Below are 26,032 nucleotides of genomic sequence, written 5' to 3' on the forward strand. Positions count from 1 at the left end.
TCGCAAGTGCACGAAAATCACGTAGTAATAAAAATATCGATCCACAGGGATTGTGTGATCAAACTAATCGAATGGTGTTCATAGACATTATACAGAAAATACACATAAATTGGGGGTATGTTGAGTAATGAATTGCTAGAAAATATGCTTGATATAATGGAAAAGCGAGGTAGAATCATCGGAATCGCCTAGTCTATAGTTCAACCACATGCAATCTACTATATCATAGGAATCTACTCAAGTGTTAACAACTAGATCGACAAAATAGTGAATCGCAATCTCTTGTCAAAATCCACTCTATTCGTTGTCGATACTCCCCCGATCTCTCGGGCGGAAGCTACCTACAACGAATGATCTTAACGCGCGTCAATCGTTCGCTACACTCTATGCCTCAATCTCTCGACCGGAGACACTCGAGCGCTCAATACAATTCAGTTCAGACATTAAATCAATACTCTCGCACGTGACTTAACTCAAAATCATTACAACACTAATGAAGGATTGTAAAGCATTAAACATTGAATTGCATCAAATTAATCACTATGAAAAGAGTAGATTCTTACACATATAACAGATTACACATGATCTCCCTACATTCTAGACTATCCTAGATCCTACCTCCAAGGAGTTTAGCTCCTCATCGTTCTTCGTTCGCTTCCTCGCTTCATCGCCACGGCTTGTGAATCCATGATCTGATGCGCTTGGAGCTCTCCACTGGAGTGTTGAATCACGATCTTCAAGTTCCAAGACCAGAATGTAGTCCAATTTCGCAGAATTTTCCAACCCGAAAACAGAATTATGCAGAAAATATATATACAGAATGCAACCACGCCGCGCGCCAGATCTATCACGCCGCGCGTGGTTGCAAATCCATCAACTACGCCGCGCGTGGTAACAGAATCACGCGGCGCGTGATCAAGTCAGAGAACAATCTTCATCTTCAGCAAAGCTTCACGCCGCGCGTGGTAAGGCCTCACGCCGCGCGTAGTCAAGTCAGAGAGCAACCTAGTTCCTGAACCAAGCTTCACGCCGCGCGTGGTCAAGTATCACGCCGCGCGTGATCAGAGTACAAATCCTGGCTCCCTGTGAGCTCCATCACGCGGCGCGTGATGGGCTACGCCCCCAGCGTAGTGAAAATCATTCATTTCCTGCAGTTTTTCCTGTTTTCTTGCAAAATAAGTAATCAAGCTAATGGTTAGATTTCTCTCATATTTATTGCTAAAAACCTACTAAAATGTATCTAATGTTGCTAAAATAGGCATGGATTAGAGAGTGTGACGATTTGTCATCAACGATGCTGGAAGAAAGAAATATGTTGTAGGAAATTGGATGCGTTTTCAAATGTCAGATGACAAACCAATCATGGAGCAAATTCATGAGTATGAGAATCTAGTTGGTGACATACTAAATGAAGGAATGAAGATGTGTGAGATATTACAAGCTAATGTGCTTTTAGAAAAATTTCCACCTTCTTGGAGTGACTACCGCAACCAACTGAAACACAAGAAGAGAGACTTGTCACTTCAAGAATTAATAAATCATATGAAGACAGAGGAGGCCAACCGACTTAAAGATAAGCATGTTTTACATTCTGTAAATTCAGTTAATGTTAATGTTGTTGAGTTTGCTGATCAAAACAGGTCAAAAGGAAAAGAAAAAAGGTTCCAGAAAAATGGGAAACAGAAAAATGGGAAACAGAAAAATGGACAACAGAAAACACACACTAATATCAACAAAGCTGACAACAGGATTCAGAAAAGAAAGGTTGATTGCTATGTTTGTGGCAGAACAGGTCATAAAGCTTATCAGTGCCAATTGAGGAAGGGACAACAATATAATAACTCGAAGTCTGCTGCTCCATCTGCCCCTCAAGCACATCTAGCAGAAGATGAAGAAGTGATAGCTGTTGTGGTAGTCGAGGCAAACCTGGTCGACAACAAGGTGGACTGGATTCTAGATACCGGTGCTTCTAAACACTTATGCGCCAACAAAGAGCTTTTTCACCAGATTGAGGATGCTGCTGATGGAGAATGTGTTTTCATGGGAAATTCAGCTATAGCTGGAGTGCTTGGTAAAGGAAAGATTCTCCTTAAACTTACTTCTGGAAAAACATTATCTTTGAGTGATGTTTTATATGTTCCCTCTCTGCGTAGGAACCTAATTTCTGGTAGTTGTCTAAATAGAGCTGGATTAAAATTGGTTTTTGAAGCTGATAAAGTAGTTATAACTAAAAATGGGAACTTTGTGGGGAAGGGATATCTAGCTGATGGTTTATTTGTATTGAACACCATTCCTTACACATATAATGCTATATCACCTGTTGGTTCTGTTTATATTGCTGAGTATGTTAATTTGTGGCATGGTAGACTAGGACATGTGAATGTGAATTCTATTAAGAAACTTAGAAATATGAATCTAATTAATGTGCTAGATATACATAACTTTTCTAAGTGTCCTATATGCGTGGAAGCTAAGTTTGCAAAGAAGCCTTTTAAACCTGTCACAAATAGAACTACAGAACTGCTTGAATTAATTCACACGGATTTGGCTGATTTCAAAAACACGGTTAGTAGAGGAGGTAAAGCATATTTTATTACTTTCATAGATGATTTTTCTAGATATGTCAAAGTTTATCTTCTAAGGACAAAAGATGAGGCTAAAGAAATGTTTTTAAAATATAAGGCAGAAGTTGAAAACCAATTAGACCATAAAATTAAAAGACTTAGGTCTGATAGGGGTGGTGAATATGGAACTATTTTTCTTAAGAATTTTTGTGAAAAGAATGGGATTATCCATGAAACTAGTGCCCCTTATACTCCTGAACAAAATGGCATAGCGGAAAGGAAAAATAGAACACTTAAAGAAATGATGAACGCTATGTTATTAAGTTCTGGTATGTCTACCCAAATGTGGGGGGAAGCTATTTTTTCGGCTTGTTATATTCTAAATAGAGTTCCTCATAAACGACTAGATAAAACTCCCTATGAATTATGGAAAGGATTTGTGCCAAATTTAAATTTTTTAAAAGTATGGGGGTGTCTAGCTAAGGTAGCTTAGCCGGATTTTAAGAGGACTAATGTAGGTACCAAAACTTTTGATTGTGTGTTTATTGGATATGCTCAAAATAGTGCTGCATATAGGTTCTTGCGTTTGAATGATAATTCTATTTATGAATCTAGAAATGCAGAAATTTTTGAACAAGAATTTCCTTTAACTAAACATGTTAATGAATTAAGTTCTTCTTCTAATACTACTTCAGTGCCCTTACATTTGCCTATTTATTCTTCTGTTGCAAATGAACAAGTTAAAGAACTTAGAAGAAGTAAAAGGAAGAGAATAGAAAGTAGTTTTGGACCAGATTTTGTTACTGCCTTCTTGATTGAAAACAATGATGTTGATAAAGTAAATGATGCATTTGTATCTACTTTTCTCATTGAGGAAGATCCTAAAACTTATAATGAGGCTGTAACTTCTATTGATGCTAACTTTTGGAAAGAGGCAATTAATAGTGAATTAGATTCTATCATGTCTAATCATACTTGGGATTTGGTTGATTTGCCTAAAGGAAGTAAACCAATTAGATGTAAATGGATATTTAGGAAGAAATTAAGAACTGATGGAACCATTGATAAATTTAAGGCTAGATTAGTAGTTGTGGGTTACACTCAAAAGAAAGAAATTGACTATTTTGATACATATTCTCCTGTTACTAAAATTTCCACAATCCGTTCTCTTGTTGCTTTAGCTGCTATTCATGGACTTATAGTGCATCAAATGGATGTAAAGACAGCTTTTCTTAATGGTGACTTGAGAGAAGAAATTTATGTGGAACAACCTGAGGGCTATGTGATTCAAGGTCAAGAGAACAAAGTGTGTAAGTTGAGAAAATCATTATATGGCCTTAAACAGGCTCCAAAACAATGGTATGAAAAATTTGACCAAACTTTGGTAAGTGATGGTTATATTGTGAATTCATCTGACACTTGTGTTTACTCTAAATTGTTTGGACAAGAATGTGTGATAATATGTTTATATGTTGATGACATGTTAATTTTCGGTACTAATGTGACTGTAGTGGAAAAGACCAAATTATTTTTATCCTCTCATTTTGATATGAAAGATCTAGGAGAAGCTGATGTGATTCTTGGAGTTAAAATGAGAAAAAGTGATAATGGTTTTTCCTTGTGTCAAACACATTATATTGAAAAGATACTTAAATTTTTTAATTGTTATGATGAATTACCTGTGAAAACTCCCTATGATCCTAGCATACATCTTAAGAAAAACAATGGTTCTAGTGTTTCACAAACCGAATATGCTAAAATCATAGGAAGTGTTATGTTTCTCATGAACTGTACTAGACCTGACATAGCATATGCTGTAAGTAGACTAAGCAGGTATACTCACAATCCAGGTAATGAACATTGGACTGCACTTCGTCGCTTACTCAGGTATCTTAAAGGTATTATGGATTGGTGTTTGCATTATTATAAATTTCCTGCTGTGTTAGAAGGATTTTGTGATGCAAATTGGGTTACTGATAATGATGAAGTAAGTTCCACTAGTGGATATGTTTTTACTTTAGGTGGAGGTGCCATATCATGGAAGTCTTCCAAGCAAACTTGTATAGCACGTTCCACTATGGAATCAGAATTTATTGCTCTTGATTTAGCAGGTCAGGAAGCTGAATGGTTGAGAAACTTGTTGGCAGATGTGCCATTGTGGGGGAAACGGTCTATACCTGTTTCTCTTCATTGTGACTCTGAAGCAGCTATTGGAGTTGCTATGAACAGTGTTTATAATGGAAAAAGGAGACACATACGCATTAGACACAGTTCAGTTAGAGAATTGTTGAAAAATGGTGTGATCTCTTTACAGTTTGTTAGATCTGAGAAAAACTTGGCGGATCCTTTCACTAAAGGTCTAACAAAGAAAGTAGTACTTGAATCGTCGAGGGGGATGGGGCTTAAGCCTTTGTGTTGAGGAAAGTATGGTGGATCCCATCAATGGTCAAGCGAAACCATATGATTACTCTATTGTATTACATTTCCCATCTCTATGACATGTGGTAATACAATGTTGATAGGTTGAACTTTTAGTTCTTAATGAGTTCATAGCCCTAATTGTTGGGTGGTCCGTGTGAATTGGACTTGATGGACTCACCGCTTGTTATTTTGAAAGATGAGCATTCTTTTGCTCTTAATGAATCCATAGCCTCTTTGGTGGTGCTTCTGAGATGCACTTGATGGATTCATCTACGTGAGTGTGAAGGTAGGCCGCCTTCTATGAAAGAATTAGGCTGTCTTTCTAGAGCACTCATTAGTACCCAAGGTGTGCGCATGGCCATTAAAAGCGCTTGTTTATACTATCGCGGATATCACAGATTTTAGGGAAATACATGTGTTGTAAGGGTCTCATTTGAAAACTTGGTAGTTCAAGAGTAACTCACTACCTAGACACATTTGTTGTCTTACTTCACTATGTATCAATTCAATCATTATGATATTGATACTTAAGTGTTACTCCCTCTTTTGCTCAGAAACTTATTCTTATTTACCTCCAGTTTTACCATTGGTGGGGGATTGTTGGACAATGGCAAACTGAAGCCATTCTTTTTTTCTTTGTGATGTCGCACATTGGTAGAAAATATTTTTTACTTTATTCCATATTTTCCTTAATTGATTTTCATCAGTTAAGATTTTCATTCCTTAACAAATCTCTCCTTTTAATGCTCTTAAATCAGATTGCATAACCTCCAATTTATTAGCATATTTCTAACTGTCAATTGATTTCAATTGTTTGGCTATTATTAAGGAATAAGAGGAGCTGTTTTACTGAAAAAAGTAGAGAACGGTTTTCATTGGTTTTCTATTTAAAAGACTGTCATAGTTTTGTGACAGGGGAGAAAATTCTTCTCTTTACTTCACTTCTTTTTCCTATCTTCTACTTCTAGAATCTGAGCAATTGTTCTGTGATTTCCATAGCCTAAGGCCACGAGTGCACGTGTTCGTAGGCTCGTTGTGTTAACCTTGGGAAGCAGTCGGCAATCTAGATTGCATCAAGGTCTAGCCGAATTTTGCTTTCAAGGCAGTGATTTTTCACGGCACAACAAACTTCCAATCTGTGTTACACTCTTTTTGTTTTGTACTACTCCTAATATATTCCAACAATCTAGAATAATTACATTCACAATATTAGTTTAATCTTGGATTGAGATTCCCGATTGTAAAAAAATTGAGAGAAAAAAAAAAGAAGAAAAAACACGAGGAAAAATGGGAGAGGATCCAAATCTCAATTTTCCTATAGTTCTAAATTTGGACCGTTATTATAGAACGGATGGTTCAGATTAAACACAATTATAAAATCACTATAAACAATCTCGACCACACATGTTAGATCGGACAATTCGGTTCTTAAACTGTGAAAAAAAAAGTGTAGTTTTCTACTTCAGAAAATCTATCTCAATCCTTTTTAATCTTCACTTTATGATTTTTGTAAATAAAAAAACTCTTCACTTTATGATTTGATTCACGTACGTATGAGTGTTCCAAGAAGGAACGGTGTATAATGGATTTTGGAAATCAAACAAACTTTAGATTAGAATTAGTCCTCAGTCACTATTTGTCTTGACTCTTGACTTGTTTGGGTTGACCCTACCTATCTCATCACCTCCTCTCCTTACTATAAATAAGCTTCAAAGAATCATCTTCACTTCATAACTTCATTTCAAATTTAAAAAAAAATCTCTTCCTCTTCAAATTACCACTTCAATCCCCCTAGTTACTTTTCTACCTCAACTCTCTCATCTAAGAATCTTCAAGAACAATGAAGGTCAGTAGTACTTTACTTTTATCTTCATCATTTTTTTTGATACATGATCTCTTCATCATAGTTAAACTATGATTGATGAATTTTCCTTTTTTATGAAAAATTTCTAGTCTGAATTTGAAGTTCTTCTTTGCTAGAAAGAAAGTGAGTGTTCAATTCTAACAATTACTTGATTTTTATGTGACAGAAAGTTGTGCTAAAGTTGGATATACATGATGACAAAATCAAGCAAAAAGCTATGAAGACAGTCTCTGGCATTTTAGGTACTTAATTAACTCTCCAAATTCTACTTTTTTGTTCCATCGTGAAAAAAATATAAAATCTTATTGATTTATACCGACAACCACATCTCAACCGATTTCAAGTTCGGTATTTTAGATTTAAAAATAAATAAAATGAAATATGATTATATTGTGCACAGTGTGACCTGCACACAATCTAAGTTTGTAAGGTGGTCACACTGCGCACAATCCAAATCAGCAGCATCAATGGTTCATTGATTTTTTTAAGAAGTTATGTATTAAGATTGTATTTGTAATATTGTTGCAGGGGTTGAGTCAGTTTCAGTGGACATGAAAGACCAAAAATTAACCTTAATAGGTGATACTGATCCGGTGCGTGTAGTTGCTAAGCTAAGGAAGATTTGTCATGCAGACATGGTTTCAGTTGGACCAGCTAAAGAAGAAAAGAAAGAAGAACCTAAAAAGAAGGAAGATGATAAGAAGGATTCAACAAAAAAAGAAATTGTGATTGATCCTTTCATGTTCTATGGAACACCAACATATGCTTACTATAATCAGATGAAACCACAATATAATTATCCTTATTACGTTGAAGAGGATCCTAATGGTTGTGTCATCATCTAAATTTCTTATATTAAGTTTGATAAAAAAATAAAAAGCAATCCCAAAAAAATCAATATATTTATCTTTTTGCTTTTGGTTTTATGATTTTGAAAAGTAGTATGATGTATAGTAGTGTACGGTGTTTGATTATAATAGAGGCTTATCCTGGACCACTCTTTTATATTTTATCTTTTACATTTTGAAAAGTTGGATTTCTTTTTCTATATATTTTTTTTGACAATTATATTTTCTATATATTAGTATAACTACATTATTGAACGTTGTGAATTTAACGAAAATAAGAGTGGAACAAAAGTTCAATTAAAGTAACTCTCCATTGTGTTTTTGTTTTTTCCACCAAAATTGACCTACGTCTTCTGAAAGATAAGGCAAACAAAAGGATTAATTATTGCACCAAAATTTAAACTCAAAAGACAAATTTTTAAAAGGTAAAGTAACTCTCCATTGTGTTTTCTTTTTCACCAAAATTGACCTACGTCTTCTGAAAGATAAGGCAAACAAAAGAATTAATTATGGAAAATGCTAAATAGTGCCCCCGGGCACTGTTTAAGGAACCAAATATAGTAATATCATATTGAAGTTTGTGCAGTCAACGCCTCGAAAGTATAAAAAGTATTATTTTTAATTTTAAAATTTCCTTTTTTGGTTTCCTTAACCAGTGCCCCGGGGGCACCGGTTAGCATGACTCATTAATTATTGCACCAAAATTTAAACTCAAAAGACAATTATTTTTTTTTTTGAACTCAAAAGACAAATTTATTACACTTCATTTCTCTAGTATTTTTTTGATAGAATACGAACTTGAAGATGTAGTCTAGTGATATTAGTTGAAATATTTAGTGTCTATTATAAAAGGCGTCTAAAATTTGATCTTTAGTGCCACTGCCAACAAATTATGTCCGCTAACAAAATAACCACTAATATTTTAACTATATAATATTATATCTCTATGAAATTTTATTTTACAAAACATACACTAAAAATATATTATAAAGAGATTGAACATTTGAGATATAGGAGTATGAAAATCATTTTTAAGTTAAGAATCAAGATTTTAAATATTCTTACATCTATATTTGACTTAATGTTTTTTTTTTTTAACAAGTATTTGACTTAATGTTATTTTAAAACCGACGGAAAGGGCTAACTAATGCAAATAGTAGAATGTATAAGATTAAATTGAAACCTAAAATAAATATAATTTAGATTTAGTTGATGTCATTTGTAAGTGTACGAATAGAAATATGATATATGTCTCATATGAGTCTAAAATGGTGCCATTTATGGGCCATATGGTGCCATTTTTTATGGAGGGTGAATTTTGCTACAAATAAACAAATGATAGAAGAACTAAACAAAAAAATAAAGAGGGTGATGTTGTTACTTTGTTTCAAACTTGTGTATCTAAAGACAATAATAGATAAAGTAGAAGAGAAGTATATATATATATATTGCACTTTCTTTATTAACATATTAAAAGCTTGTAAAATAAAAAATTTCTCTCTTATATAAAAAATGGATAAAAACAATAAAGCGAACAGTATACGAGATTGAGTGAGAAGAAAAAAAACAAAGTTACATCTTAATAATTGTTCAGTCAGTTTCGATTATGAAAAAATAGAATTTTAAAGACCCGCATTCACCCGTATACAACCATTCATGCATAATTTTCGCAATATGCGTTGATCCGAAACTCAACCAGCACCCAACCGAATACTTCAATGTATCATCAATTATATCAATTTCAAATCGGATCGCAATTCCGTACGCAGCCTACTACTGTCAACAACAATCATACACAATTTATTGAAATTGAGACACAAATAAAGCCAAAGCGGGGTCTAGGGCCAACCCCTCCACCCACAATATGATTTGATGTATCTATGTATGAGTGTTCCAAGAAGGAACGTAATATTGGAATTTGGAAATCAAACAAACTATAGATTGAAAAAGTCTTATATTTCAACTTTTAAGTTTCGTAGAAGACCACTTCTTGTGTTGACTATAGTTTAGGTTGACCTGCCTCTGTCATCAACTCTTCCTCCCTTACTATAAAAAACCATCAAACTTAACTTCAAATTAAAACATTATCTCTTCCTTTCCTCTTCTACTCCAATTTGCATCAAGAATTATTTTTCTACCTTAATTAGTTCTCACATCTCAAAAGCTTCTACAACAATAATGAAGGTCAGTATATATACTTTACCTCTTTTATATTTATCATAGCTAAAGCATAGTTAGTGATAATTTTTCTTAGAAATTGAGTGTTGAATGTTGATCATCCTAACAATTACTTGATTTTTGTTTGACAGAAAGTTGTGCTAAAGTTGGATATACATGATGACAAAATCAAGCAAAAAGCTATGAAGGCAGTCTCTGGCCTTTCAGGTACTAAATTCATTGCAATTATATATATTTTTTTATTTATTTTCATGAAATGAAAAATAATAAAAAATCCTACTAATCATGTACCATCAATTTCCGTGTTGTGTACTGTCACACTAGTTATGTACTAAGATTGTATATTTGTAATATTGTTGCAGGGGTTGAATCAGTTTCAGTGGACATGAAAGACCAAAAATTAACCTTAATCGGAGATATTGATCCGGTACGCGTAGTGGCTAAGCTAAGGAAGATTTGCCATGCAGACATAGTTTCAGTTGGACCAGCTAAAGAAGAAAAGAAAGAAGAACCTAAAAAGAAGGAAGATGATAAGAAGGATTCAACAAAAAAAGAAATTGTGATTGATCCTTTCATGTTCTATGGAACACCAACATATGCTGCCTATTATAATCAGATTAAACCACAATATAATCCTTATTACAGGGCTGTAAGCGTTGAAGAGGATCCTAATGGTTGTGTCATCATCTAAATTTCTTATACTATATTTTGATAAAAAGACATTAATCTGAAAAAATCAATTGTATTTGTCTTTCTTTTTGTTTTATCATTTGTAAAAGTAATATGAGGTATAGTGTTGATTATAACTAGGCTTTTACCCGTGCTTCGCACGGGTGGATTAAATTTAAAATTAAATTTTTATAATATCAATGATAAGAATTTTGGGAGATTAAAACTCAGACTAAAATTATGATGTATCATTGAAAATATTTCTGTATAATTATTTTATGATAAATATTTTGATTATTAGGGATGACAATGGGTAAGGTATGGTAAGATTACTATGATACCTATTCCCATACCCGCACGTTGAAAAAATACATGTATCCATTCTCATACCTGCTTGGGTAACAACCTTTGTACCCGTGCACATATCCTATGGGTACCTAACTATCCATATCGTACTCGCTACCCCGCATTTTTACGAAAAATTCATCGATCAATTATAAAATATCACATAATTTTAAGAGAATTAAAAAAAATTAAGAGATTTTAATGTTGACTAATGAAAATTATAAACAAAATCATTACCAACCTCATGCTAAAATTCATATATTTGTTGATATATTCACATTGAGTTTGCATTATCTTATAAATAAACATTTTTATTAAAAATGTATAAGGTTTAATAGAGTTTTATTTTTTAAAATTGATATACATATATTATTATATAATAATATAAACAAAATAAATAGATATATATTATGTGGGTATGTGGTGGGATATAAAATAAATACCCGCTCATTTTTATGGGTAATTACTCATACCAATGCTCGTATCCAAATGTGGGTTTTACTCTACCCGTTGCGGGTATTTTTTTCGGGTGCCTACTGTGGATGGGTCAAATTTTCATCCTTATTGACTAATCATATTTAAGAGACACGTAGTAAAGAGAATACACAATATTTTTTAATAATTATTGCCTATAATTTGTTTTGCAACTATAATAAAGAAAATACACAATTTCTTATTAAAAAAATACACAATTTTTGTCTTTTGAGGTAGAGCTGTTAAAATAGACTAACTTGTTTGGTTGTCTTGCCAAACCCGAATATATATAGAGTTTGAACCTTAAAATATTAGCCCGATTCTTTTTTATGACTTTTAGCCCGATCATAAAATTCAGTTTTAAATACGGGCTAGCCTAAGCAAAATAAAAATAAATAAATTAAGTTTCTGAATATAAGATAATGCATTATCTTATATCTTTTTTCCCCATAATTTCTATTTTTTTTTTCAGGAAGTTGATCTGAGAAGTAAAATTTTCGTTGCAAATAAATTGTCTAAAGTTGTAGAAATGTTACTGGAACACAGTAATTCTACACATATACATATACTTGACCCACATGTATTTGAGAACATTTATGCATACATAGGGTAGTTTCGTCAATTCAATTTTTTACATAGGGGCAGTTTCGTCACAATGGTTGCATTTTCTCTCTGCGTTGTGAGTTTTTCTTCGATAATTTCTCTTCGGACCACGTGATTCTTTTCTACCACGATATTCCATGAACACAATAGTAAAAAAGATATCAGGTTCAAAACAGGCGCTTCAAATATCCATAATCTGGTCGTTGATCAAATGACAAGGAGCGGCAATAATGAAAGTAAGACGCAAACTCCACGGGATATGACTTGCAAAGTACCTAAGAACAAGAAGTTTGTAGTCACGAAACTATTTTAGATGGACTTTTTCACTTATGTTCAATTCCGGAGCGAGTATGTAACAAGGGGAAACAAGATGCGTATACCTCAGTACGAGTTGAGAACTTCATATTGCAAAATTTTTCATATTTTTGCATTTTGGTGGCAGCTTGCAGACCCTGCCAAGGAAGGCTAAAATGCAATTGCTTAATATAAGAGCATATTGATCCCATGTAGCAGCAGTTTCTGTGATCCTGTAACCATTATCCCAGCGTCTATGGATTCCTTCGCTAGGATAGAGAAAATCAGGTTCAACAACCTACATGTAAAAGGTGGACGATGAGAAAGTAACAAAAAGAGATGTTAACTGCAGAGCAGAAGAGCAGAGAAGACAAGGGAAAAATTGCCGCTTTATTATAAGTAACAAGAAATTTAGCTTATGGTGTTTAATAAAGTGTTTACTAAGAGGAACAGTTTTTTTTCAGTGACATTAAGGCGGAAGCCCGCCAAAATAACAGAAAGGAAAAACAAAGCAAAAAAACTCAAGTCGGAGCTCCTATAGAATCCAAAATGAGCAAGGAGCCTAATCCCATCGGAGATGACCAATGACATAAAGCACCCACTGTTTAGCGTCACAAAGGACATGAGACAGAGAAACTGTCGAATCCCGATGCAGCAGGTCCACAACCTGCTGAAGCATATCTGCGCGTAAGAATGGAACCTGTGATGAACTCTGTCCGGGATAATAGTAACTGCATCCAAGGAATCAGTCCTGCAAAGCACGTTTTGGTAATCCCAACTCATAAGCTAGGTGCCAACCATACTACTTAGTTCCAGCCAATTTGCAAAACAAAATGTCACCATCTTCATCCGGAACAATTAACAAACTCTTTTTTTACATGAATTAGAATGAGTTCAATAAAAGGACCAAATTGCTAACAAGACAATAACCACTCTCTAGAAAATGGGTGAATTTTGGCTAAATTCTATTAAACTTTGTTGGCAGGGTGGTAAAACTAAATTAAGATCTGATCCAAAGAGGATTTCAAGCACACCAGTTTAGAATATTACTCAGACCAAAGCCAGGCCATGTAGTAATAGTGATTTTCAATGAAATACAAAACATTCCAAATAAAGGCAGGAAAGGAAAACAAATACTCAAACAAAGCATAAAAGCTTTTATTCCAACAATATCATATCATAGATTAGAATACAAATAAACAGCAAACCTGATCACTGAATCCCGCATTCCGTGACATAACAACACCCCAACGACTTCCAGCAGTTGCCATTGAAGTCACGTGAAAACCTTCTATCCACTTCTTGTTTATCCATTTGAAGGGGAAAGACTCACTTACTTTGTATATTGTTGTGTATACCCTTGTGAGACTGGTTCCTTCACACTCATAGATTCATGAGTAGCTTCAGATACATCACCAGCTCTAGGGATATTTACATGTTCTGGTGCCTGCTGTGGAGCAGAAACAACCTTTATTTCATCAGCGGTATCCTGTATATTTGCTGCTCCTTCATTGACAGGCAAAATCTTTAGTTCTCCCTTGGAGACAGCAGATGATGTTGGAGATGGAATCTTAGGCTGTGGATAGCGAGCAGACTCCATATCTGAAAAATTAAATTCAAATAAAAAATGTATGTGATAATTGATGGCCAGTGATGGTCCAAGTAAGAGTAAAATCATACTAATAGTTTTAATAACCTTGAACTTGAAAATGCTCCCAGCATTTTCAGTACTGCTATTGCCTGACTCCAGTATGCGATTGATGGTATCTCTTAGTGTCTTATTCGGTAAAAGATCATCTGCAAGAATATTCGTTGCACCACAGATGCACATAGACTTCGAGATAATGTAGTCCCTAATACCTGAAAAGAATTTTCAGAGTGATATAACATAACATCAATCTAAGATTCCATTCTATAGTTCAGGGCTAAAAATAGCATTACAGCATCTAAAATATTTAGTGTCAGCTTAATGAGGAAGAGGCACTATGAAGATGCATTAGTATGATACCATACATGCTACAAAAGCATAAACACATACATTTGTCGCAGAAGCTTTTAAAACAACACTTGCTAGTCAGCACAGCATCTTTCATAACATTACTGCACAAGGGGCAGTGGAGCTCAGGTGTGAGATCCCCAACAGAACGTGTAGACGGTATTCCTTCTATTTCTTTCTCAAAAGCAGCCCTGTTAAAGGAAAACATGAAACTCAATTTCATGTCTACATATGACAAAATGGACGAGAAGAATCAAGATATACTCACTCATTAGGCTTCAAAACAGCTACTGAACCATTTGGTAAAGCATATGAACCTTGTGGATTTACCATCAGCATAGATCTAGGAATACCAGTAGGTTGCTTGACTCTCTTGATGTCAAAATTTGGATCACCATTTGTAGGGCAGTGCTGAATGAAATGTCCTAAACAAAAGTGAGAAGAAAAAGTAAGCTACACAAACTGACAATGATATCCAGCATTTTATAAGCAGATGTGTGGATTATTAAATTTAGAAATTTTAACATACCAGGCACTTTGCATCTGTGACATACATAGCCTTGTGGAGGTGTTTTCCGCTCCAAACCTGGCAGACCCCGACAAGTAAATAACCATTAGACATTAGTTCATCAGTGTATTAAATTTTGTGTCCAATTAAGCAAATCACTCAAAAATGTATATAATGATGATGATGATGATGATGATGATGATGATGATGATGATGATGATGATGATGATGATGATGAAAGGGAATTACCGAAACCACGTCCACCCCCCATCCGTCCACCCATGCCCCTTCCAAAACCTCTACCAGCTCCAAAGTCTGAACCTTGCCTGCATACAAAAAAATAGAATCAACATAAAACATAAGAAATCCAAGAATGCAAGCGTTTTAACCAAAAGAAAGGCATTTTAGGCATGCGGAATGAAATCTTCTGAAGGGTATGGGTTCCTTATGTTATGATCGGATTTTATTGAATGGAAGGAACCAAATTACTACCACTGATTAAAATGCTTTAGATGGGTTGGAACTGAAAGGAACTTGGTTGAGGAATTAGTATTTATTTGTTTCTGTATATCTATTGCATATACTTATACTTCCATTCTACACTGATTCCATGCACAAAAAACACATCAAAGAAAGGAGATTAATTTACTCACTGTTGCCAATCCAATGCTGGAGTATCAATCAATGCTTTAATCTTACTTTCTTCACCAATGCTGCTTGTTGGAGGAGCCTCTGAAATTATGTTGATCGATTGAACTGGAAGTTGATCGGGTATTGAATATAAATCATTGCCAAATTCATCCCAATCTGATTCTTCAGGCTGTTTAAGTGGTACGAAGTGATCAATTCCCATAAAGAATGCAGCTGAATTTTCTTAAAAAACAAAATGAGAAGAAAAAGGGACTTACATATTTCATGGCAGACATATCATCAACTGCTAAAGTACTGTTCGCAGGATTAGTTTCCACAGCCTTATTTTCCACCTGTTGTCTGCAAAAAGCAAAATACAGCTGCGACTCAAGAACACATAATCTATCTCACAAATCAATGTAGTTTCTGGCTGTGCCACACTACATGGAGAACATAAACAGAAAATGATACACCGATATGACTTCCCATTTTACCAAACTTATATGCACAACGCATAATCAGTGCTGAAAAATCCAATAACAGTAATAACAAGATTAAAGGTTTGGGATAGTACTCTAGTTCAGTAACAATTGGTAAACGTGGCCGTCCTGGAACTCGACGAATTAACACTGACGTATTTTTAGGGATCAACGTTTCTTCATCAAGATATTCTGAAATTCCAAGAGACAGATCAACTATAAAACACTGTAAATGTGCTATTTCAAGAAACCTAATATATGAACTATCATATATATAAATTCCGCAGAAAAGTTAGGTGCTTTTAACCATCCATAGGAATTGAATCATAATCTCTTGCACTTTTAAATTTATAATACACCGCCATGGTATATTTCTCTTTCAATCTATAAAACAAGATTAATTTACCAAAGCAATAACAAAACACACTAGAGAATCAAATCAAAGGGCCTCTGAAATTTAAAAAAAAATAATAATAGAAAGCCCTGTCATTGAAACTCAAAACAAATCAAACAGTACAATAAATTCAATCTATTTTTTTCTTTCTTTTGCACTCTTTTTTTTCCCTACACTTGCAAATTATACTAAGATTAGGATCGAACAAATCGAACCGCCACGACGATGATGAGATTCACTTCAAGAATTCTTCCTTCCCGATGCTTCGTCTTCGTCACAAGATTCAGAAAATTCAACTTCCTTCGAACAAAATAATCACGAAGACGCAATAGAACCGGGAGAAAGGTTAACTTCCAACTATGATCTTGATCAACCCAAGCAAAGAACAACACTTTTCTTCACAAGAAAATGAGAAAATATGTTGACTCATAAGAACCTACAAAGCAGACACAAACATAAAATCCTTTTGAAAACCTTTGAAGTTAGTAGTTACCTCAAATAATATTAGAAGGGTCACAAGCTACACAAGAAACAGGAAATCGACCTATCCATGTAAAAGTGTGTTTGAATCCCAATCTACACAAAAACTAACACAGATCATTATGCACACAAACATATACGAAAATTAAATATATCGTGTGAAAAATCCACTTAAGGATGAGTAACCCACAGTGTATCAAGGTTCACATACTCAGCCTAAGAAACAAACCAACCAAATCAGGAAAAAATCAACAAAAGGTTTTATACAAAAAACCACATTACATCATTTTCTTCAAATTGGTCAGGACTATCCAATCAAAAAAAAAAAATTGGTCTGGACTATATCAACTTCAAATCAGATTAAAAAAAAAAAATACCATGTTGAATATTGAACCAAGGAAAAACAGGACCTGAAAATAAAGGAAAAAATGCAGTGGCCAGGAACTTTGCAGAAACACAATTTATGAAAAATAAAAACCCAGTGCAAATAAAACAAGAAACAAGTTTAAACCTTGAAATGAAACAAACAAACAAACAAACAAAATCAAACCCTGCAAAAGAAAAAAAAAATCAAAATTGAACAGTTCAATTAAAGAACCAAAAAATAAAAACACACAAAATCTATTGAAAAACAAAAAAGAATAAACCAAAGATAAAGTTTGTAATAACAATACAAACCTTGATGATGCAGTCCAAGCCAATCAACCAAACAAGAAGCAATAGGTACAAAGTCAGAACAACTATAAATGAAAAAGCAGAATTGAAGAAAAGGAAATCAAACCAGTTACTTCCCATATCCCAGCGACCCTAACCTTGAATCGCCAAGCAGTTCTTCCCGGAACGGCATCGCACAAGAAATCAAACCTATCGGCCATGGAGAGAAAACAAAAAAAAAAACAAATCAGAACAGAAACAATAATGAAGAGCGAGAGAGCGAGATAGAACGAAAGAGGAGGAAGAAGGAAACGGGTATATAGCCAAAACAAATTGGAAACGAGACAAACAAACTCCAAAAGCAATCTGCGATGGCAGATAGAAAGCCTGGGAGAAAGACTGTCGAGTAAAACAAACGAGAAAAAGGGAAACGGGGTGGAAGGGGATTTGGAATGGTGAACAGTAGCGAAAAACTCAAAATTTGCAATGAACAGTACCACTTTTGGCCAATCCTATTGTAAGTATTATTGATACAAGGCTTGCGAGACTATTCTTTCATATTTTCTTTGTTTTGGCTAGAATTACATTTCAATTCTCTAGAATTATTTCTTTTGACAATAATTCTCAAAACAATTAAGTGACTACTGAATTTGTTTCTATTTACCCCCTGCAATATGAAAGTTTTCTCATTTTACCCCATGCTGGACAACTTCATAGTTGCCTGTGCATTTTCAATGATGTGGCATACACACATGAAAAAAAAGTATATATTTATTTTAATTCCACATCAGCTAATAATAATTTTTTTTTAATTAAAACTTGGATGACTTTGAATTTTTACTTAAAATAACAAAAATTCAAAGTCATTAGGTTTGATCTAGTGATGAGAGGTTTGAGTAGTATGCTAGAAGTCGTAGGTTCGATCCTCAACTCTATTATGAAAAAGAAAAATAATGAAATTGGTCATAGAAATTTTAAGCTATTTAAAAGAAATAATACAACATAAAACACCGGAAGAGTCAAATAAGTACTACATCTTAGAAGAGTTGACTTAAATAATTATTGTAGTTCCAAAATGCTCATGGAAAAGGCAGTTGTGGATAATATTTTGAGGGTTGCTGGCAAAGTAAGCAATTCAGTAGTGTAGATCTCAACCATTAATTAATTAAGGGTGATGCTAACCGGTGCCCTCGATCACTGGTTAAGGAAATCAAAAAAGGAAATTTTAAAATTAAAAATAACACTGTTTACACTTTCGAGACGTTGACGGCACAAACTTCAATATGATATTACTATATTTGGTTTCTTAAATAGTGTCGGGGACACTATTTAGCATTTTTCATTAATTAATTATATCAATTGGGTCATTGATCAGAAACTTCCATTTTCTAATTTTTCACTTTTTTTTTTCTCCTTAATTTAAAAACAAGGACAAAATTACAAACACTACTATAGTGTCAATCATGTAAAATAAAAACCCTTTTATTTAATAATTAAAGTTGAACACAAGTGTCTTATACTAAGTGATATTTGTTGAGGGAGTTCGAGAGAAACATCAGATCAAATGCTCTAAAATTATAAAAGAGTGAGACGTCGCATCTTCAATTAAAAATTTAAAAAATATTATTTTGATTCATAGTTAATGTGAGATACTGAGATTCGTGCACTCTAAACCAAAATGTGACTAATCACAAATTTTTTAAAAGACTTGAGTTGACTTATTCTCTCACTCTATTTTCATTTTCCTTTTAAACACCTTCAAGCTGAGCTAAGTTTTAGTACACCAATCCCTATAGCTTCTGCCTCACTCACAGTTTCCCCTGCTTTGTTTGTTTGCATCAATGAATGTAAAATTTTGTACTCACTAGTTTGTATGTTTTATTTGTTGTTATGATCCAATAAAATGAATGCAAATTCTTCATTTTTTTTATTTATAAAAAACTTGTCACTTCTTAGTTTTGCTCTGTTTTCAATCCCATGCACAACTCACCAATCAACTAGGATATTTATTCAAAGTTTAAGATCTCATGCCATACATTCAACCTAGGCTTCTCCTTAATTGCATTAAAAAATAAATGTTCTGAGGGATTTTTTTTTTTAAATATGTTTTAAATCTATGAATATATACAATTTTTTACTTTTAATTCATATAAAAGTAAATAAAAAAAATTAGTCCGTTCAAGTATACCACTTTGTTTTTTATGATTTTTTTTTTTGACAAATTTATGATTCCTGTTTTGATCCTTACAAAATTTATTATGTTAAAATTTGTCGTATAATATTTATATTCGTCTTTATTTTGAGTCATTAATTAAAATGAAATATTCTACCTAGATCGATTACAAAATAGAGTTTTATTTTTTTTTACCAAGATTTTTTTTCATGTTTAGAAGTGATTTTAATGGGACTAATTAACTTCTAACAATCCTCTCTGATTTGTTCCATGACAGAAAATAGTGCTGCAAGTGGAAATACATGATGACAAAACAAAGAAAAAAGCTATGAAAGCAATCTCTAATATTTCAGGTATTGAATTTCAATCTCTTGTCACTTTAAGTTATTTTTATATTTTCTTTGTGATTTCATACTAACAAAATAAACCATGGTTTTTGTAGGGGTTGAGTCAGTGTCTTTGGATATAAAGGAACATAAATTAACCTTAACTGGAGACATAGATCCTGTGGCTGTAGTTGGAAAGTTAAGGAAATTGTGTTGTCCTAAGATATTATCTGTTGGACCAGCAAAAGAGGCTAAGAAAGAAGAGAAGAAAAAGAAGGGTACAGAAGAGAAAAAGGATCAAAATAATAAGAACTCAGAAGCTGGTGTTGTGAAGATTTGTGAAGCTTATCATTATCCTATCATGATGAAACAACCACATTACTACTATACTAGTGTGGAAGAGAATCCTAGTGCATGTGTCATTTGCTAAGTTTCAGAATAATTTGAAAGGAAAAAAAAGTGCATTGTTTTTAGTGTGTTTTTCTTCTTCTTATTCTTCTTTCCACAAGAGTTTTCTTGAGAATTGGAGTTATGCTGTAATTGTGTGTGGCGCATATGTAGATTTGGACCGTTCAATCTCAAATCATTTGTTGAGATTATTTATAATTCATTTACCGATTATGCAATATAAGCTATCTGATCTCAAACAATTGAATTTAGTTCGTAACATGTTAAGTGTAGTGGTAATCTTAATTATTTCTTCTTTTTTTTACAAGAGAAATGCGAGTATATGTTGATTGTACAAAATGCAAGATATATCTCACATCACTTGATGTCAAAATGAACATGAGAGTGAAGGTCCAAGTGGTCCTGATCCTGAGAGTAATGAATATGATAGAAATTCATATAAAATTGTAAATAAAATTGATTTAGTACACATTGATTTTGTGTACACAATGAAAATTTGCCATTGTGGAGAGGACATTCACAGCACCAGTTATCACAGCGGAATAGAGCGAAGCATCATTCTTGAATCCCAATGTGTTGAATAAAACTGGCGCATAAAACATGATCGCATTGATGCCTGTGAATTGCTGGAATATCTGTTTTTTAACACAACAAAAATGTATCAACAATTTAAATTCCAGCGCTCAAATTTCTCAGCAACTCTATTCTCACTTTGTCCATTTCCCTCTTCAGTTGTCAACAAGTATAAAAGAAAGAACTCAAAAAGATACTGCGAATTAATTTGACAAATTAACCCCATGCATATTAATTTTTAATTTGTCAAATTTTTGGTTTAGCAACTGGCAAGTGTACCTGAGAGGGTCGCTATTCATATTTATTCAACATAAAAAAATTCTTTGACCAAAAATAAAATAATGTAATAATTCAATATCAGCATAATAAAGAAAAACATGAACCTTCCTAATCACAAAATATAATAATTAGATAATGAGATTGCTAACTTTCATCATCATCTTCATTTTCTTCGGTATATGTGTGTGGTATGTTCATCTGCTCCATCAAGAGGATTGAGAACCTGACCAATAAAGAGAATTGTTCCACTGAAATCTTCTCTGATTAAGAAGAGGAAAGGATGGTCAGCTACAAAGTCCGTAGGAGTGGCACGACGACTACCTCTTAATGCCACCATAACAGTGTTTGCTGAAGCTATGGTGCCTTTCTCATTTACCTCAACGAAAGCATTGTGATTTATGCTTTCCACGCCCAAAGGAGGGTTCATTCCCTCTACCACTTTTGTTAGAAAGAAAGGTGAACTCATTCCCAACTCGTGCAGAACATTAGAAGCTTCAAATGAAAAAGAAATCTTGAATTTTGGAATAGTAAATTGACGTACTTCCACTTTTCGCCGAGGAAACTTGTCTTTCAAAAAATCAGATTCTGAAGCTAGCTTTTCAATTAATGCCAAAAGTCCATCTTTTGCATCTGGAAGGAAAATATACATGGAGAACCGACGAGTTTTATCCCTGCCTTGTCTATAAGAAAGACGGAGGACTTTGAAACCATCAAAAATACCAATAAAGTGCTCCCTCTGCTTGCTAACCATGAAGGGAGCAATGACTTTGGTGCCATTGAAGAGGTGAAAACTATGCTGGAAAGCTGTATCCATAAACTTGTGTTTCCACACACCTTTGAAGCACATTGCATTTGCAAAGACAAGCCCTGTGGGTAATTTGCTTACCATACTAGGATGAAGAAGCTTTGTGATAAGGCCATTCGTCTCTTTCTCAACCCACAAATTAACTTCATGACACACTTGATCACCCTTCAAAAAACATCAAAATCAAAATGAATAGTTTTCTTGAGAAACATTTTCATAATGTTTGGTTGGAGGAAATAAAAGAAATTTAGATTACAAAAAATTATGTTTTTTTTTTGAACGGCAAATATATTATTAATAGTAAAATGTGTTTTCAGTCCCTACTTTTATATTGAGTTTTGGTTTTCGTCCATATACTTTAAAATCACTTGTTTTTGTCTTCAATTAATTTTCAGTTTTGGTTTTAGCCTCAAATGTTAGGTCAACTAACCGTTGACTAACGAAAATCCATGTGGCGTTGACACGTAGGATTCTGTTGACATGTGGCATCATACGTGGACTGTCATATCATAATTTTTAACATTTGAGACTAAAACCAAAACTGAAAATTAATTGGGGACAAAAACAAGTGATTTTGAAATACAGGGACGAAAACCAAAACTTAACGTAAAAGTAGGGACTGAAAACATATTTTTCCCGAGCTCCCTTTATGATGTATATATATATATATATATATAGAAAGTGATAGTACATACCTTAGTCTTAAAATCAACCGAAGCCAAAGTGGTGTTGTAATGAGTGGCCACAAGTTGTTTAAAAGAATGAGAAAGGGGAAGTGATTCATCAGCCCACATTCCATTGATAAAACACATACGATCGTCAGAGAACAAAGCAGGGGAGACGAGCTGAGAGAAGAATGACATTAGATTGTGGATGGAGTCAAATTGAAGGAAGGTAAGAAGTTCGTCAAGAGCATAGCCTTCTGATCCAGCTGCCATGACGCTAAGAACAACAAAGAGAGACAAGGGCGAAAAGACGAGGTTTTTTTGCTGAGAATCTTGTTTTAAAAATAAATGCTTTGTGAGGGTGAGTGCAACATCTTCTTGGCACCTTCCTGATTTTTTGAGGTCCATTGTAGTTGTTCTGATTCTTGAATGAGAGAAGATAGCCGGAAAAGGTCCTGACAATTTGGATGTATTAAAATCTATGAAGCTCAGATACGTGACACGATACCGATACGGAAAATTTTTCAAAATTCCTGATACGATACGGCCGTGATCCGTTATTTAAAAATTAAATTTAAAATTAAATATATAAATGCACAATATAGAAACAACTAAAATCATAATGATAAAAAATTAACATTCAAATTACTCAAAATGAGCAAACAAGTGACAATTACATATCTTAAGTTAAGTACTACCCAAAAAGGATGGGATGAGTAGTTCAACTGATTTAGCTAGTTGAGCCAAGAATTAAAGAGTTGGACCGGTTGGAGGTCCAGGGTTCAAGTCTACTCTAACATTCAATACTTAAGACATTCAACACGAATTGTATCAGTCTCCTCTCCTATTTTTTCATCATCAAAGTGCATTAATTATCCGATACTTTTCGAATACGCGTATCGAAGTAGTATCCAACACATATCGGTTATATTAATTGTCGATACTTCTCCGATGCTGGTATCGAAAAATATCGGACAAGTATCGATGTCGTATCAGACATATACTTGGCCATTTTATTTTTAGAGTAATTAATATGGTCCCTTAATAAAAATTTCAATTTTTTTTTAAGAGAACATCAACTATTTAAATTACAAATAGCATCAACAACTTCAAAAATAGTTATTTATAGTGTAACTAACATAAATAAAATGTCATGTTCTAATCAATATCATCAAAATACTTTTTAGCTAAAAAAAAAAGTCTTTCTCCTAGCATTTTTTTGAAGCAATAAATAAAATTACACAAATAAAATTAAGAGAATATATGATATAATTCTAGAAATATCAATAAAATCTTTTACCGTAAAAATATAAACAAAATCCTTCTTTAGTTTGAATCATCAACAACAAACAAAATCCCTGTTAAGTGTTCCAACATCAACAACAACAAATTGGACAATAAATAATGAATGAAGGAGAAATTACCAATTAGAAAAGGAAAATATTGAACAATTAACCTAAAATTCTGATTTTCTCTTTTATTCCCTTTTGTTTCAGAGGTAGGAGACGGTGGCTGTGGTTATCACTGGAGGAGCGGCGGCGCGGTGGCTGGGTTTGGGTGGAGGGTAAGGTTAGGGTTTGACAAAAAGAGAGATGATGAAAACGTGAAAGCTTTGCTGAAGCAGATCTGAAAGGATATTTATAGGCTGCCTGATAATACGCACCTAACTTAAACTTCAATTTAAAAAAAAAAAAACAAATAATTCAAATTCAGAGCAAATCTTTTTTTTTTTTTTTGTGAATGTTCAGAGCAAATCTTAATGAGGGAAAATTAACGGTCCGCTTTGTAGTAGATGGAGGGAATGAGAGGGGAGATGATGGGGCAATTTTGACAAAAAAAAATATATATATTAAGTCTCAATTATTAAAGAGATTTGATTGTTTAAAAAAATTTGTTTTTAAATTTTGATTCAAAGTAGATCGAGGGGAGGTAAGTTGATGGGATAATCTTGACCAAAAAAGATTAAAAACAAATTTTTTTAACCAATCAAATCTCTTTAATAATTCCTGTTTTGATCCTTACAAAATTTATTATGTTAAAATTTGTCGTATAATATTTATATTCGTCTTTATTTTGAGTCATTAATTAAAATGAAATATTCTACCTAGATCGATTACAAAATAGAGTTTTATTTTTTTTTACCAAGATTTTTTTTCATGTTTAGAAGTGATTTTAATGGGACTAATTAACTTCTAACAATCCTCTCTGATTTGTTCCATGACAGAAAATAGTGCTGCAAGTGGAAATACATGATGACAAAACAAAGAAAAAAGCTATGAAAGCAATCTCTAATATTTCAGGTATTGAATTTCAATCTCTTGTCACTTTAAGTTATTTTTATATTTTCTTTGTGATTTCATACTAACAAAATAAACCATGGTTTTTGTAGGGGTTGAGTCAGTGTCTTTGGATATAAAGGAACATAAATTAACCTTAACTGGAGACATAGATCCTGTGGCTGTAGTTGGAAAGTTAAGGAAATTGTGTTGTCCTAAGATATTATCTGTTGGACCAGCAAAAGAGGCTAAGAAAGAAGAGAAGAAAAAGAAGGGTACAGAAGAGAAAAAGGATCAAAATAATAAGAACTCAGAAGCTGGTGTTGTGAAGATTTGTGAAGCTTATCATTATCCTATCATGATGAAACAACCACATTACTACTATACTAGTGTGGAAGAGAATCCTAGTGCATGTGTCATTTGCTAAGTTTCAGAATAATTTGAAAGGAAAAAAAAGTGCATTGTTTTTAGTGTGTTTTTCTTCTTCTTATTCTTCTTTCCACAAGAGTTTTCTTGAGAATTGGAGTTATGCTGTAATTGTGTGTGGCGCATATGTAGATTTGGACCGTTCAATCTCAAATCATTTGTTGAGATTATTTATAATTCATTTACCGATTATGCAATATAAGCTATCTGATCTCAAACAATTGAATTTAGTTCGTAACATGTTAAGTGTAGTGGTAATCTTAATTATTTCTTCTTTTTTTTACAAGAGAAATGCGAGTATATGTTGATTGTACAAAATGCAAGATATATCTCACATCACTTGATGTCAAAATGAACATGAGAGTGAAGGTCCAAGTGGTCCTGATCCTGAGAGTAATGAATATGATAGAAATTCATATAAAATTGTAAATAAAATTGATTTAGTACACATTGATTTTGTGTACACAATGAAAATTTGCCATTGTGGAGAGGACATTCACAGCACCAGTTATCACAGCGGAATAGAGCGAAGCATCATTCTTGAATCCCAATGTGTTGAATAAAACTGGCGCATAAAACATGATCGCATTGATGCCTGTGAATTACTGGAATATCTGTTTTTTAACACAACAAAAATGTATCAACAATTTAAATTCCAGCGCTCAAATTTCTCAGCAACTCTATTCTCACTTTGTCCATT

General features: G+C 33.4%; 6 protein-coding genes across 6 annotated transcripts; 4 read left to right on the forward strand and 2 right to left on the reverse strand.

Moving 5' to 3' along the window:
* The first annotated feature begins 6,678 nt into the window (after positions 1-6,678).
* LOC123902104 (heavy metal-associated isoprenylated plant protein 39-like) lies at positions 6,679-7,861 on the forward strand. The gene is made up of 3 exons (XM_045951761.1): positions 6,679-6,831; positions 7,016-7,091; positions 7,378-7,861. The coding sequence occupies exons 1-3, from the start codon at positions 6,826-6,828 to the stop codon at positions 7,692-7,694; spliced, it is 399 nt and encodes a 132-aa protein (XP_045807717.1). The 5' UTR covers positions 6,679-6,825; the 3' UTR covers positions 7,695-7,861.
* Positions 7,862-9,720: 1,859 nt separating this feature from the next.
* On the forward strand, positions 9,721-17,959 carry LOC123902552 (heavy metal-associated isoprenylated plant protein 39-like). Its single transcript, XM_045952312.1, has 4 exons — positions 9,721-9,881; positions 10,007-10,082; positions 10,238-10,680; positions 17,932-17,959. Exons 1-3 carry the CDS (start codon positions 9,876-9,878, stop codon positions 10,564-10,566), a joined length of 411 nt encoding a protein of 136 aa, XP_045808268.1. The 5' UTR covers positions 9,721-9,875; the 3' UTR covers positions 10,567-10,680; positions 17,932-17,959.
* LOC123902551 (E3 ubiquitin ligase PQT3-like) lies at positions 11,846-16,162 on the reverse strand (the record flags this gene model as incomplete). The annotated part of the gene is given in 12 exon segments (XM_045952311.1): positions 11,846-12,241; positions 12,347-12,558; positions 13,469-13,862; positions 13,957-13,971; positions 13,974-14,120; positions 14,299-14,447; positions 14,525-14,681; positions 14,786-14,842; positions 15,014-15,090; positions 15,418-15,584; positions 15,673-15,754; positions 15,969-16,162. Coding segments are annotated over 10 exon segments (1,314 nt in total), but the record flags the coding sequence as incomplete, so codon positions are not given.
* Positions 17,960-19,026: 1,067 nt separating the features above from the next.
* Positions 19,027-20,528, forward strand: LOC123903073 (heavy metal-associated isoprenylated plant protein 39-like). The gene is made up of 3 exons (XM_045952946.1): positions 19,027-19,248; positions 19,852-19,927; positions 20,017-20,528. The coding sequence occupies exons 1-3, from the start codon at positions 19,243-19,245 to the stop codon at positions 20,328-20,330; spliced, it is 396 nt and encodes a 131-aa protein (XP_045808902.1). The 5' UTR covers positions 19,027-19,242; the 3' UTR covers positions 20,331-20,528.
* Positions 20,529-21,269: 741 nt separating this feature from the next.
* On the reverse strand, positions 21,270-24,084 carry LOC123903072 (serpin-ZX-like). Its single transcript, XM_045952945.1, has 3 exons — positions 24,055-24,084; positions 22,661-23,085; positions 21,270-22,130 (listed from the first exon to the last, which is right to left on the reverse strand). The coding sequence occupies exons 2-3, from the start codon at positions 23,036-23,038 to the stop codon at positions 21,324-21,326; spliced, it is 1,185 nt and encodes a 394-aa protein (XP_045808901.1). The 5' UTR covers positions 23,039-23,085; positions 24,055-24,084; the 3' UTR covers positions 21,270-21,323.
* Positions 24,085-24,780: 696 nt separating this feature from the next.
* LOC123895318 (heavy metal-associated isoprenylated plant protein 39-like) lies at positions 24,781-25,531 on the forward strand. Its single transcript, XM_045945568.1, has 2 exons — positions 24,781-24,930; positions 25,020-25,531. Exons 1-2 carry the CDS (start codon positions 24,906-24,908, stop codon positions 25,331-25,333), a joined length of 339 nt encoding a protein of 112 aa, XP_045801524.1. The 5' UTR covers positions 24,781-24,905; the 3' UTR covers positions 25,334-25,531.
* Positions 25,532-26,032: the final 501 nt, after the last annotated feature.

Source organism: Trifolium pratense, linkage group LG1 (genome assembly GCF_020283565.1).
Source record: "Trifolium pratense cultivar HEN17-A07 linkage group LG1, ARS_RC_1.1, whole genome shotgun sequence".
Classification (NCBI taxonomy): domain Eukaryota; kingdom Viridiplantae; phylum Streptophyta; class Magnoliopsida; order Fabales; family Fabaceae; genus Trifolium; species Trifolium pratense.

Coding starts and splice junctions, on each gene's coding strand:
- LOC123902104 (XM_045951761.1), top strand. Junction 7,092..7,377: donor GACAGTCTCTGGCATTTTAG/GTACTTAATTAA, acceptor ATATTGTTGCAG/GGGTTGAGTCAGTTTCAGTG.
- LOC123902552 (XM_045952312.1), top strand. Junction 10,083..10,237: donor GGCAGTCTCTGGCCTTTCAG/GTACTAAATTCA, acceptor ATATTGTTGCAG/GGGTTGAATCAGTTTCAGTG.
- LOC123903073 (XM_045952946.1), top strand. Junction 19,928..20,016: donor AGCAATCTCTAATATTTCAG/GTATTGAATTTC, acceptor TGGTTTTTGTAG/GGGTTGAGTCAGTGTCTTTG.
- LOC123903072 (XM_045952945.1), bottom strand. CDS start 23,038: ATGGACCTCAAAAAATCAGGAAGGTGCCAAGAAGATGTTGCACTCACC. Junction 22,131..22,660: donor CGGTTGATTTTAAGACTAAG/GTATGTACTATC, acceptor TGTTTTTTGAAG/GGTGATCAAGTGTGTCATGA.
- LOC123895318 (XM_045945568.1), top strand. CDS start 24,906: ATGAAAGCAATCTCTAATATTTCAG. Junction 24,931..25,019: donor AGCAATCTCTAATATTTCAG/GTATTGAATTTC, acceptor TGGTTTTTGTAG/GGGTTGAGTCAGTGTCTTTG.